Consider the following 14,218-nt stretch of genomic DNA (forward strand, 5'->3'; position numbering starts at 1 on the left):
TAGTACAGGTGTATGTGATAGCATTCATGTGCATGTATCGTATGTATAGACTGTATCTGTTTTAAACAAGTTCAGTGAAAAGTATTTAAGTACAAACAATGTTGTTTGTGTATGTACTTGTATGACTGAAGTCTTGTCCCTGGGTTGGTTGTTAGTAGGCGTGAATTCCTCAATGAATTTTTTTGCAGTGAATTTGGTTTGCTAAGAATAGTTACAGCTGGTTCAGAATTATGTAACCATACGCCATTATTCTCAGAATAACTATGTAACCTTATACATTCCTACATTCCATTGTTTTCCTGTATTTGATGACATTCACAAAGAAAATTAGAATTGTTTGGTGTGCTTATTGTATTAGGGCTTAATTACTAGAAATAGTCAAGTACTCAACTACTGTGTGCAAATGTCGTACTCATGTACCCACTGAGAATTTTTGGTGTTCGGGTAGTAAACGTTTGTGACTCAGGTGCTCAAAAGATCACATGAGCTGTGTTTTCAGAGTATGTACTGAACTGGCAGCCTATAACTTAGTTTGTTATGCTTTATTTGTTAGAAATGTTAGCGTGACTATTTTACACATGTCCGTAGCTAGGTATGCATATAATGTGTATGTAGTATCAGGAGTGGTACCTCACGACACTCCTAACAGTATTCATATCCACCTGGTTGTTAACAGGGAAAGTACTCGAGTACTGTTTAAATCTTCATGGTTGTTTCATTACATCTTTGTAAGTTAATGCCAAAAGAGATATGTTATTACAACTCAGCACATTAGACAGGGCCTTTCTTTCATATGAGTGTGTACATCATACTAACAAAAATACAGTAGCAACAGTTCCTACAGGGGTGTAAGTCATGCCCTTTAGTATTAATATAGATATCTTCATGGTATTTGTATGAATATCAATAGTTAAAACTTGGTTTTGCCAACGAATCCAGGGGCTCTTACAAAACAAACTATAGAGATAACTTGAAGCTTATGTGAAGCACTATCTGGTTCTCCTTGTCGTTTGTTCATTTTGTATGGTGACTATATGAGACTCATGTGAAGGAAATGCAACACACCTCACACTTCTTAGTTATTATATTGTTGCATTGCGTAGTGACTTGAATAGATCAATTGACAACGATACGATAGGAGAAGACAGGAAGAGTGTACTGAAGTCATTTCGGATGGTAAGCCATACTAAATGATAGCACCATTATTTGATCATGAGAGTGTCCCATCTTCTTCTCTATGTAGTTGTACGTACTCACATGGGATTGCTGTCTAACGGATCCACACTTCGTCCGTACATGCTCAGAGTTCTACATCACTCTGGCTGTCTGGTTGATGATGCAACTACAAAAGGAAGACCAGCAATCATCATCAGCAAACGTATGGAGCCATTAAAATTTTGTTTTCTTGCTGTACACTGCCGTCTTGTTATTTGTAGCCTGAAGCTAAACACGTTATGGCTTGTATTCCAGAATACAGTATAAAGGATATGGTTGGATGGTTTAGGTTTGTTGCAGGGAATCATCCACGCCTACTTTCTGGCCTGGAGGTAAACGTTGTAACTTTCACAGTTGTCATGTAAATACTTGCTGCTTGCTTGGAATTGTTTGTATTTTAGTAATTGTGTAGAATTATAAATACATGTGATGTAAATACTTGTGTACTACATAGCTGACACCTTTTGTCGACTGCTGTGTGACACTGTTACAAAGACAAGACATCTTGACAGGACCAGTAGCTCAGAGCAAGGTTGTGTCAGTTCTTCTTTCCTTTACGGAGGGCAGCAATCAAGCCAGTAACAAGTGAGACACCACAACACATACATACTTAACACAAGTGTTGGTAGCATGTAAGATACATGGTGTAATGACCCTGAGGGGTTCCATGACATGTGATGCACATGTAGAATCATGTGCATGTCACATGTAGGATAGCAAGTACATACAGTCATGTCACTGGGGGGTTATGCATGTTAAGTAAACAAGAGTCCTTAAGGCTATGCAGTATTGCAAAACAACTCTCTTCTCCAGTAAAGAAGATGCCTTGGTCCTATTATTGAATATACATTACCCATTGCCATTGGTACATAGTGTGATTAAGACTAATGAGGAAAGACTCAACTGCCCTTGATGTCGTACCCCACTGCCCATGTGTTCAATCACACGAAGTCATCTAGTGACATTAGTCAAAATTTCTTGGGCTAGGAAGTGCACAATATACCTGAAATCAGCCAATACATGGAGCTGTTGTTTATATCTATTCTTTGCAGTTTTCTAATTAGGTTTTCGTACATAGTCTTGTGAATTGGCATTCATTAATCATGCCGGTAAGATTTTTAAAGCAACGCTTCTAATTCATTTGATTTTAAGTACGTAATAAGTAAGAGTATAAGAATTAAGCACACATATTTGTGCCATCAGAGGATAAATGGAAGTGTGCAGCAGCTCACAATGAAAATCCCAGAGTAGAAGGATGATAAGCACTTCACTTTGAGCATTATCTGTGTTGATATTGAAGGAGCTTATAAGCGCCAAAGGCACAAAACTTTGGTGCTTATTATAAGCTCCTGGTGCTATACACAATTTCACAAGGGCCGAGAATGTGGACCAATGTCATGAGACGTTTGTCACGTGATTGGGTACATGGGTGGTTGGGGATAAGATTAAGTTGCATTCACTATGAACATCATATGATAAATACATACGAACATACATGTGTGTGTTGACATCATGCATGTTCAAACATTTAGAAGGTAGGTAAGTTCATAACACATCGATAATTTGTGACACCCTCTATAACATCTTGGTTGCATGCTACACATTTGGAGTTACACACTTTCCATTTTCTACATACTGTAAATTTCTTGCTGAGGTGTTCTCTTCTATACTGTAGTGTATGTCACACACATGGTAGGATTATGGTGTGTATGATGTAACTGGCATGTGTACTGTACACTGTAATGTTACATTGTGTAGCATGCATGGAAGGTTTATCCCAAGTGTTACAATGCACTTAGCACACATGTTATGTACATATGCATGCTCAATATATGTGCTTGTGGTTTATTCTTTTCTTGTTACCTTGTACTGGAGGGCATGTCACATCTCATGTTGTGATGTCAGTGTAGTATAGGATGTGTTATGTAGTGTGCATGCAAAGTACGTATGTAGTCTGTAGCATTGTGTGTGTAGAAACTTAATACAGTAATTTAATGAGTTGCCACTTTTCCTAAATGGCTGAGGTGCATGTAACTCACTTAAGGAGCAGGCAGGATAAGTAATAGTCATGATAGATGTGTGCAAGTGACCACAGAACATAACATACGTGGTACTTGTGTGTGAAACTGAATACCATACTTCTTACTTGGGTGTATTTATGTCATACATATTGAATACTATGAGGAAAAAAGTTACAGCAAATCCTTACATAGCAGTCACCTTATTAATAAGACCACCTTGTTGTTTAGACCTCCCAGGAGTCACTATAGTTCCTATATAGAATATAGCAAATAGGAGTTAAGTTTCAAATATGTATATACGTATGTATACTTGGCAGTGTTGTGTTTTATTGAGATAATTCAATGACATATATTGTGTGTAGATCAATATTGTCTGGATCTGGCTGGGGAAGGTGAGCAAGTCAACACGTGATACATGCTGTAAACATGTTTGTTGCTTTGGTCATAATCCATTCACAATCACTTCTTGTGTGTTTGCAGTCAATTGATTCCAGCTTCAATGGTGGGCAAAATGGACTGATTGTGTCCTCGTAATAGCCATTTGCTTGTTAGTGTATTTTAAGGTGTTTATGATGTATGGAGGCTGAGACCAGAAACTTTATTCCTAACATGGGAGGTTTATAGTGTATCCAGTCCCAGTTAAATATTATGGCATTGTGTGTCACCATCTGTTTTTAGATTGATGTTAGGGTTGACTACATAGAATGGAACCCCTAGCACAAGTCTGTAGACCCATGCGTGTACAAGTGTCCTGATAAGTGTTGTGGTTTTTGAGAGGAATTAATGCACAGTGTTGACAGATAAATTTATGTGTATTTTTGGAACCACTTCAAAAAATTAACGGTACCAAAAACCTGTTTGCATATGGACAGCATTAAACAGGTAATAAATAACACATTTGGGAAGTTTAATGTTGGCTGGCTTAGACATGTAGAGCAGGTCCCTGAACTCAGGATGTCTTGATGGTCCCAACAAGGAATAGGGGAAATCCACAATGCTGCATTAAGATGATGCAAGAAGTGATTACATAACACAGTGTAATATAATGATGCATTGTCAGCAAATTGTAATGGCTTCATCACACTCAATAGTTGGAGACGAGTTTCTACTGGAGGTAGTCTATAGTGACACCTGTTGGAGCTGTAACCACAGTGACTGCAGTATTGCCTTATTTGAGCTGTTGGGCCGTTTGCCACTGCTAACGCACATTCCAAAGCAACCTCTCGACTTTCTGTCTGCAAGATATTATCACCTTCATGTAATCTGTTCTGTGTAAAGGCAACCTTTATGCTGCAGTAAAATTGCGGCATGAGTTGAAAAGTTCTACATTGTGTGTACCACTTCTTATAGCAATGGGTCCATGTAAATGACTCGTACGTATGTTAGTATTGTGAGCACTGTTTAGTTGACAATGTCACTACCATATAAAGAACACCCTCAAAATGTAGACACCAGTACACTTGAGCTTCTACAATCAGGATGTCTGTCTGACACGCTGATCACTAGGACCGTCACACTTGTTAGTGGCCCCATTTGTATTAGTGTACTTAAACCCTATATTATTAATAAGAGAACACTTAAGGACATTCCCAGAATAGACAGACAGGACTCCATTGTACAATTAATGAGATGGACACTGCTATAAGGATTCAGTGGCTAACTGATGATTGTTATTCTTGTGATTATTCTTGTGGTTATTCACTTGTTATTTTCCTTCTCCAGTGGTGTTCATGGTCACCTTGCCTCTCTGGTGCACACTAATCCGATGGTGCAAGAGCACTTGGGACCAGCTCTGATGTCAACATACATCGCCGTTGACCAGATTGAAGGGCTGGATGTTGACAAGGAAGATTTTGACAAGTATCAAGCTCGGTGAGTGGGGGGTAGAGGAGGAATGACAAGGATGAGAAGTATTGAATGTTGTGGCCCAAAAATATGACACAGTCGAGCTTTGGGTGTACATTGTACATACGTATGTCAGGTTTTTGTGAGGATGAATAGAAGACTTTCTCTTGCTTAATATTTAATAAACATTTGGTTTGTGACAAAATATTTTCATCCAAACACTGCACACATATTAATTATACATATACATACATACATAAACAACCAGATTTTGCTAATCATAAATTGACAAAAAGGTAACACCAGAATGAAGTTGCTGCACTCTCAAGCAAATGATTTTCACACTAAACTCACCTTCAACATGTTTGGTTCTGCTCTTTGGAAACTATTTTTGGTGGATCTGTAAATCTCTAGATCTGTTTATAACTCTGTGAAGGCCAGGAGCCCCATGGCTACAGAACTATGTTGTAATACCATCGTTCGTTCATATTGCTTATAGTAATTCACTACTTTTTGTTGTTTGTACCCTACAAGTGTACTTCATTTTTAAAAACGTTTTACTATACTAACAACATACACAACACATTGATGTAAATAGGATTAATTTGTATTAGTGCTGTACCATAGTCTGAAATACACCCTGCTGTATCAAGATATGGCTACAGCTTACCATTATTGCATTGTCCCAGCTCTGGTGGGTTGGGTGTCATACTGATGAGTGATGATGTGTGTAATTGTTAACATGTGTAGCTATGTGTCTTTTAAAACAGATATGGCATCACCCGACTAGTGGAACAATTATGGAGAAGAGCTGACTGTAGAGCATCCATCTTGAAACAGTGTAGATCAAAGAGATTCCAGGTGTGGGTGTGTGTGTGTGTGTGTGTGTGTGTGTGTGTGTGTGTGTGTGTGTGTGTGTGTGTGTGTGTATTGTGCATAGTGCACAGCACATCATGTTGTGTCTCTGTGTTAAACATCCTTCATAGTTTTTGTTTCTAGTCTTTCTTAGGAGCAGTGTTTGACACGTTGCTATACCAACTCACAGACAGTTTACACAGGCTGGGAAATGTGAAGAAAATTGAAGTTGCCCAGGAAGACAGTAAGTCTGTCAACTAGCTGTAGTGCTTATCAAATAACCACAGACTGCTATATTAAAGAGTTTTACCTTTCATTGGTCAAGTGGCAGTATAAACTATACATCTAGTTGTACAATACCAAAATTGATCTCATTAAATAATAGACAACACTTCACACACAGAGCCAGTCAAGTATGCCTTGTTAATTGTATCAGACACTTTGGTAACAATTATATCTTTGTGCATTTTTTTTTGCTGTAATATAAAGGTTCAGCTGTATTCTATACTTGTTGGGATATTATGATAAGCTTTAATATGAAGGTGTTAGTGAAGGTCTTTGTGTCCATAATATGGAAGTGTTTGTGTTCCTTATATGGAGATTTTTTATCCTTAATTTGGAAATGTTTGTGTTCTTAATATGGAGGTGTTTTGTATGTGTCCCTAATATGGAGGTGTTTGTGTCCTTAATATGGAGGTGTTTACTCTATTTAAACAATCGACTACTCTATTAGAGGAATCATATTGGTGTCTAGTTAAAAACATGATGATCAGTCCTAAGCTAGTAAGCTTATTATCAATGTCATTTTTTTAATGCAGAGGAGCATTGGAATCAGCTTAGCCCAAGACAGCGGGCTGAAAAAGAGAGATTTGTTGCTGGAGAGAAGAGAGTTACCAAAGGTTTCATGAGCATGGTAAGCACGTACGGCTCTGCTTATACCATGCATGACGGGAAAACTTGATGGGGGTAACAGTTTGGGTTTCATCAGCTTCTAAAGTTTCTTTTATACACCTCAGCTCTCCTTTTGTCTTAGTAACTTAGTTATACAGGCAGCCTACCAACCATGCTGTGAAACCATTGTTAATGAATTTTGGGTTGGAAAGTGTAACCTAACATAACACAAGATGGAGTGGCTGTTACAGTACAAAACTGTTGGAAAGAGGACACATGTTTGTTTCTTTGATTTTTTTTGTCACTGAAATTCAGTTGAAAACGAACCAACTATAATCTACGTAAGTTAGTCTTCTCCAATCTTCTTCATCCTTGCCATTGTTATGATGTATCCAAATCTTAATGCTTTATGTAGCAGAAATATTACTTGTTCTATCACACTTATCCCGTCATTGTACTGTGTAGGGTACTACTCTACTGGACCTGCTCAATCAGATGGTAGAGTGTGGTGAAGTGGCTGCTTGTTTTTGTATTGTACCACTGTCTTCTAGAGTGGCTGCTGCTGTAAGTGTGTGTGTGTGTGTGTGTCTGTACATATGTAAGATCACCGTAAAATGATGAAATTTTTACTACTCTAATAGAACACTCATTACTGTAATAGAACAATAACTTTTATAGTTTAGTTCCACTGTAGTGTGTATACACACATTAAATGGGTACCTGGGAAAGGAATTGTCCATAGTAGTTGAGGTTGAGGTGACCACACCTTCACCCGTGAGACATGGTACAGCTTACTGTGGTGTACCTAGTCCTGGCCCTCCACAACTGACTCCATGGTAAGAGTGCACAGATTTCTCCACCTTTTCAACCATACTTTCTGTAACAACTTTAAACAGACTGTAGGACCAGGAGTCCTACAGACCTTCAGCACTTGTGCTGTAAAGTCTTAATAACTAAATAAAAAATAAGTAAAGATGGCTCAGTACTGGCAGTGTATGTGCAGCCAAACGCTTTGCTTTGTGTGTGATGTAGTGTGTATGTCTTACAACTTGTGTGCACTGTATTGTTACTCATCTTACCCCTTCCAGATATTTGGATTCCTCAACCTTCTGTGTGGCCCCAAAGCATCAGAACTAAAGGTGAAAGACATGGACAAGTACTCATTCCAACCTTATGCTCTACTTACTCAACTTGTCAACATTTTACTGATGATCTGCCGCCAAGAACCTCAACCACGAGCTCGTGACGGCTTTGTATCCAGTCTAGCATTACACCCTGATTATGATCGTGTAACCATGGATAAAGTGGTGAGCGTTATTCAGAGAAAAGGATCGTTATCTGATGATGTAGTGACACAATTAACTTCCCTCATTGAAGAGGTTGGTGCCTTCATCCCATATAACTTTGACTTGTCTTTATGTAGGTTGAAACTATACAAGCTAAAGAAAGAGAGAATGATGAAGCTGCCTTAGAATCTGCTGAACCTCTGCAGGCATCATCAGGAGGTGGGGCTAAATTTGGAGGCTTGCCACCATGGCAACAGGAAGCAGAATCATGTGTAATAAGCAAAGACGACCTCAACAGCATATATGTGGAAGCTCTTAAAGAGAGCCAGTATGACTGTTCTGAGATATCTGTAAGTGTGATGTGTTCTGTGTTTGTGACTGGTACATGTGTGCTGTGTAGGAATCTCATGCATTGGAGTCACATGCTGTCCAGACACTGGACCCACGGTAAGACTGTTGTTGTGGCCTGGATACATACAAGCAAATTACTTGTTGGCCAATTTATTCTCATTGTTGTTTGTAAAATGGTAATGAACTTCTGGAATTTGTAGTTCTAACTGTAAATTAATTGTTTAAAACTTTCATAGCAATACCACTTAATTTTGAACATTCAAAGCTTCCTTGTTGTAGTTGAAGCCTGTGTACGTACAGCAGTTGTCTTTTTGGTACTCTTCACTATAGTGTATGTAACTCTGCAGGCCCACAACCAGAGGAGGTTGGTTACATGTCATAACCCTATGACATACTACTACGTGTGATTACATGGCACCTGAAATTAGCATTGTTATCATGAAGTCCTCTGTCACTTTCACGAGAAGTATGCATAATGTAACATTTGTTTCAAGCCACACAAAGTGTTGGGAAGCTGAAAGGAGGGCTCTGGGAACCGTACAAGATGTTTGATGATGCATCACCAACCTCCTCTGGTCCACAACTAGCATTTTAATGGGGGCGCTCCCTTTGGAAGAATGTTAGACTTGTTCAGGTTTAATTCAGAGCAAAGCATGCATGCTAGGACTCAGGAAATACATTTCAGATCCAAAATACTATAATTTGGTAGTAAAAACTAACCATTGATATTAGTGTAATATTGACTGCTCTATTAGAGTATCTTTCTATCGAGAGTGGTACACTAGCTAACCAAGCATTTCTATTAAGGAGGGTGGTTTAGCCAAACCAACTTCATCTTTCTGTTGCTCTGTTGTGCTCCTTTGCTGTTCTCACACAATTTGTTGACTCTCTGTGTTTGGTGTTTATACAGATCAAGCAAGACAAAGGCATTGATGAAAGAGATGGAAAGTCTACCAGAAATGTTACCACTTCATATTGACTCCTCTGTCTTCATACTACAGGTAGTGTGTAACTCTTGTATGAGTAAACTTGTGACTGGTGTTTGTGTAGGATACATGTTTGTCTCTTTCAACTACCTCACACTATAACATACATTGCTACATTGTGATACGTTTTGAGTAAATCCTATTATGCATATGGTTAGATTTCTTTGAACTGCTACATAACCTGTTGGTACATATACCATATCCTTGGCCTAGGTATCTTAGTGTGAAGTTGTGTATTAAATGTGTTGTGACTAGTCTATTGTAGAACTACAGTAAGTGGTATACAGCTGTACTTGTCATCATTATTCTCAGGATGAAGATCGGATGGATTTGGTTAGAGCAATAGTGACTGGTCCAGCTGATACTCCATACAGTAAAGGATGTTTTGTGTTTGACATCTACTTCCCAGCAACTTACCCTGCTGTGCCTCCACTAGTGAAACTGATCACTACTGGAAATGGAACCATCAGGTAAAGTGATTGGGAAATGTTTGCTCCTGATATTTAGAGTTGCACTGATATTAATATCGGTATCGGTACTGATATCGGTATTGGTGAAAAGTTGACTTTTTAGCAGATATTACACATAAGTACTATAATTGTCCAAAGTATTCTGTATATGACTTGTAGCGCAATGGTTAAAACATTTGTTTCGAGTTGTACAGGTTTTCATGATGGCTAGAGTTCAAATCCTCAGTTTGTCACATTGTTTTTTCGTTTTTTACATACCTTTTCACAATTCTTTGTTTTATTCTTTACACAGGGTTTAATGACCACCTTTTAAGCTTTTTTGCCACATTTTTTAACACTTATTGTAGTGTCCATACTGAAAACATTTTATGTTCAGATATCAGTATCGGAATCAGTAACTTTTGTAGCCAACATATTGGAAAATTTCCATATCGGTACAACTCTGCTGATATTGCCGTTTGACACATTTTAGTTTAAAATGACACATAGAAATTACCATTCACATTGGGGTTTGAATAACCAAGGGTTCACTGTACTTAATACAAAGATAATTTAGGCCATTTTGGTCCTTTGCGGTCTTTTTTATAGTGGAGCAGTTAAGCTGCAAATCAAGTAAATGTTGTACCAAGTTTGGTACATGTATCGAAAAAGTGAATTTAGCTGCTCCACTATTATATTTAATAAATAACAATACTGTGCCATAGCCTAGAAGTATTGAGGACTTAACACATTAAAAATGTCATACAACGGTATTACGTTGGAATGTCGGTTTCAATTTGTCTTAGTTATGTGTTTGTTGTTAGTAGCATTGAAAACTTAATGTCATATCTTGCTAGTTGTTAGTGTTCCATAAAATTATAAATGGGTTTTTTGAAATAAAATATTTCTACACCTTAGTAGAACATTCTATACTTCTTGTGTGCATTTCATAGGTTCAATCCTAACCTATATGCTGATGGTAAAGTGTGTCTGAGTTTGCTGGGCACCTGGCATGGAGGTGATGCCACTGAGAAATGGAACCCTCAAAATTCTACCCTCTTCCAGGTCAATATCATGTACTGTACACATAGGGGATGTTATGGATTATATTTTGATATTGTACAGGTGTTAGTATCAATACAAGGACTAATTCTAATTAAAGACCCAATGTTTAAGGAGCCAAGTTATGAGAGAATCCAAGGGACTGAGGAAGGAAACGTAAGCTCCTTCTGGGTCTGTATATGCTGTTGACAGATTGTCTCTTACCAAAGGCTAAAAGTGCTGAATATAATTCCGATCTTCATGTCCATACTGTAAGGTACGCCATGTTGGAACAGCTTCGTAATCCTCCAGCAGGTGAGCATGATGTTTAAGATATAACACGTTTGAGTTGACAACATTTCTTCTAAGGTTGTGAGGATATTATTAAAGTTCACTTCACCATTCAGAGAGACGCTGTGTTGAAACAGTGTTCAGAGTGGCTTAGACAAGCTGTCTCAACAGATCAAGAACGTCGATTGAGGAAGGCTGTGGATGAACTGAGAGTACAACTGGACAAAATACAATGAAATGTCATTTTTGTATGAATTATAGGAGAAAGTTAAAGTGTCATCAGTGCTCAAAGTTTCAAAGTTAAAATTAACCCATTAGAGATGCAACAATAATAATTATATCAATCGTATGTTGAGGCCATGATACGTATCAATATGCAATTAGGCTATGTTGATATATTGTGTATTGATGTATCAAGGTGTACAGTCATAAGAAATGAAAATGTACTACATTTTAATGAGGTTAGTGTGAGCTCTAGTTTGAAGTTATGGCCTCTAATTGATGAGTAGGTGGAGGGTAGAAGCATCAACATCAAACATACCATGAAGTATTTGGTAGACTAGGATCATATCCCCTCATTTTATTCTGTAGTATATACAAAGATGGTATGGGAAAGAGTATGGCAGATTTCTCAAAAAAGGTATTAATCAAATAGCATGTTTTTGTACTTTTCTGATCACCAATGTACAAATTGAATTAACAGTAGGGGTGTGTATCACCAAGCAAAGCTAACTATCACCTGAAGATATCATGATATAAACAAGCATTTATTTTTTTGGTTAATGCATTGAAGCCGAGCAAGATCCAAATTGGTGGAAATACTGATACAACTTGGTGTCAAAGAGGGCAATTAAACTTTCAACTACTTGTGGGAGATTGTTTACATATATATTGCAAACAACAGAAGTCCTATATAGGACAGAGCCCTGGGGAATGCCACTATTCACATCACTCCAGTCAGAGGAATCAATATCTTTTGTTTTCTATTTGTAGTCAACCATAGAAGTAGATCACCCTGAATCCCATAAGCACAAAGTTTTAGCAAGAGCTTCTTGTGTGGCACTAAGTCAAAAGCGTTGTGGAAATCAAAGTACACAACACCCACGGAGAATTTTTTGGGCACACTTAACTTAAAACTCAGTAAAAAAATTCCGTGATCTCACTACTTTTCAAGTCATCAGAGTGCTACTGCTGCGCTAGCTGCCAATTTTTGACTATTTTAAATGCAAGACAATAATAATGATTTAGAGAAGCTAAATCCAAACTCTAATAACCGTAACTTTGGACTACTAGAATCATGAGAATTGGTTGATTTGGTTCCACAGATAGTAGAGGGCCACCCTCTACTATCCGTGGAACCAATTCCCTTTAATTTTATATAACATTGAAAGTGTGCCCCAAAAAATTAGCACCCACAGGATCACTGGAGTCTAGAGACTTGGTTCAGTGTTCAACTACTGAGAGAAATTGATCTCTTAGGAAGGAATCCATACTGATTAGGATATAGTTACTGTAACAAGTCAAATATTATAATATTATTACAAGTAATGAAGTCACTAATCTCATTAGTAATCCACTGAGTAACACCTGGCCACTACGGAGTAATCAAGCCTACTGAATGAAGCTTATTCACCAACTTCTTGTTTTTAATCAGATTTGTACATTGTCCAACAATGTAATTATGTCATGTGATAAGGCGGTAGTTTCACATGTGACAGCTTAAGGCTGTGGATACAAAGTAATATAATATGTAATATTATTATAGTTACTTTATTTTATGGGTAATATGTAACTGTAACTTAATAGTTCTGTTGCAAGTAATATGTAACTAGTTACTTATAAAAAGTAACTGTCCCAACACTGCTTATATAACAGTTGGCCAACAACAGAAGTCAAAAGTTATTGGATGGCATGCATGCACAGTTGCCTACAAGGTTACAATCACAACAGGTACAGGTATCACATGATTTCTTTTCCAAGCATCAGATAGTGAAAGCTTCCTGGTTCATGTATTTATGTGGTTGTACAACAGGGACACAGGTTTTTATGATCTCATCAAATCAGGGGCGGATCCAGGGGGGGGGCTTTGGGGGTTGAAGCCCCCCCCTTCATATTTAGGCTTTACTTGATCAATATGCTGAGTATTATAATGAAATTTTGTCTTAGCATAATTATATGATCACTAGTAATACAAATACTCATAAAACCACCTTATAAACATCTTTCCAAGGTATTATCAGTGGATTTATGCTAAAGTTTATGCAACAAGGACCCGGATCAGCATTGGAGGTGTACAAGATCGAGATACTCTAATAGAGCAGTCAGCTAACTACTCTAATAGAACATTCACTGGAAACATGTAGTTGGTTCTGTTATGGAATTTTTCCAAATCTACCTGCACCTATACACACAATGAAGTGAATTGGTCTGTTTAAAGGGCTTCATTCATCTACTTGTGTAGTTAATATGTATGGCAATACTTAATTCAGGTACACAATTTCCATTGAAAATGCTCTCAGATTTAATCTTGTATTGCTCAAATTTCAAAATTTTACACTTTAAACATTATTATTCTAACATGCACCTATTCAGTGTTGTGCAATTGTGAGAGGGTGCATCATGTACTTGGTTGTCTGTACCTACCCAAACTTTCCATTAACAAAATGCTTCAGAGAGCCATACCTATAATCTAAAGGCAGTATATAAAATACCTACAGGCAGAAAATATTATGAATTTTATGTGGAAATGTTTCCAAATTGCAGTGTTTTAGCATCTATTTTTCAAAATTTTCCTGGGGGGGGCATGCCCCCAGACCCCCCTAGTTCCAGCATGCTTTGCATGCTGGGAAGTGTGCTTCGCACACCTCTACCCAAGAGATTAGTACCTTGAATTAGCCCCCCCCTTTTATAAATCCTAGATCCGCCCCTGCAAATGTTCTCAAAAAGAAAATCTCTACAGATGAGTTTTCCGTGACACATTCCCATCA

The 14,218-nt window shown here is 37.8% G+C and overlaps 1 protein-coding gene across 1 annotated transcript; it reads left to right on the forward strand.

Moving 5' to 3' along the window:
* Window positions 1-578: 578 nt before the first annotated feature.
* Window positions 579-11,645, forward strand: LOC136263864 (ubiquitin conjugation factor E4 A-like). Its single transcript, XM_066058488.1, has 20 exons — window positions 579-681; window positions 1,040-1,176; window positions 1,244-1,378; window positions 1,437-1,547; window positions 1,670-1,800; window positions 3,599-3,628; window positions 4,959-5,108; window positions 5,852-5,942; window positions 6,081-6,180; window positions 6,755-6,849; window positions 7,293-7,391; window positions 7,916-8,206; window positions 8,251-8,463; window positions 8,514-8,560; window positions 9,375-9,465; window positions 9,763-9,920; window positions 10,853-10,964; window positions 11,025-11,117; window positions 11,171-11,255; window positions 11,310-11,645. The coding sequence occupies exons 1-20, from the start codon at window positions 579-581 to the stop codon at window positions 11,465-11,467; spliced, it is 2,430 nt and encodes an 809-aa protein (XP_065914560.1). The 3' UTR covers window positions 11,468-11,645.
* The last annotated feature ends 2,573 nt before the right edge of the window (window positions 11,646-14,218 follow it).

Source organism: Dysidea avara, chromosome 8 (assembly GCF_963678975.1).
Source record: "Dysidea avara chromosome 8, odDysAvar1.4, whole genome shotgun sequence".
NCBI classification, from domain to species: Eukaryota; Metazoa; Porifera; class Demospongiae; order Dictyoceratida; family Dysideidae; genus Dysidea; species Dysidea avara.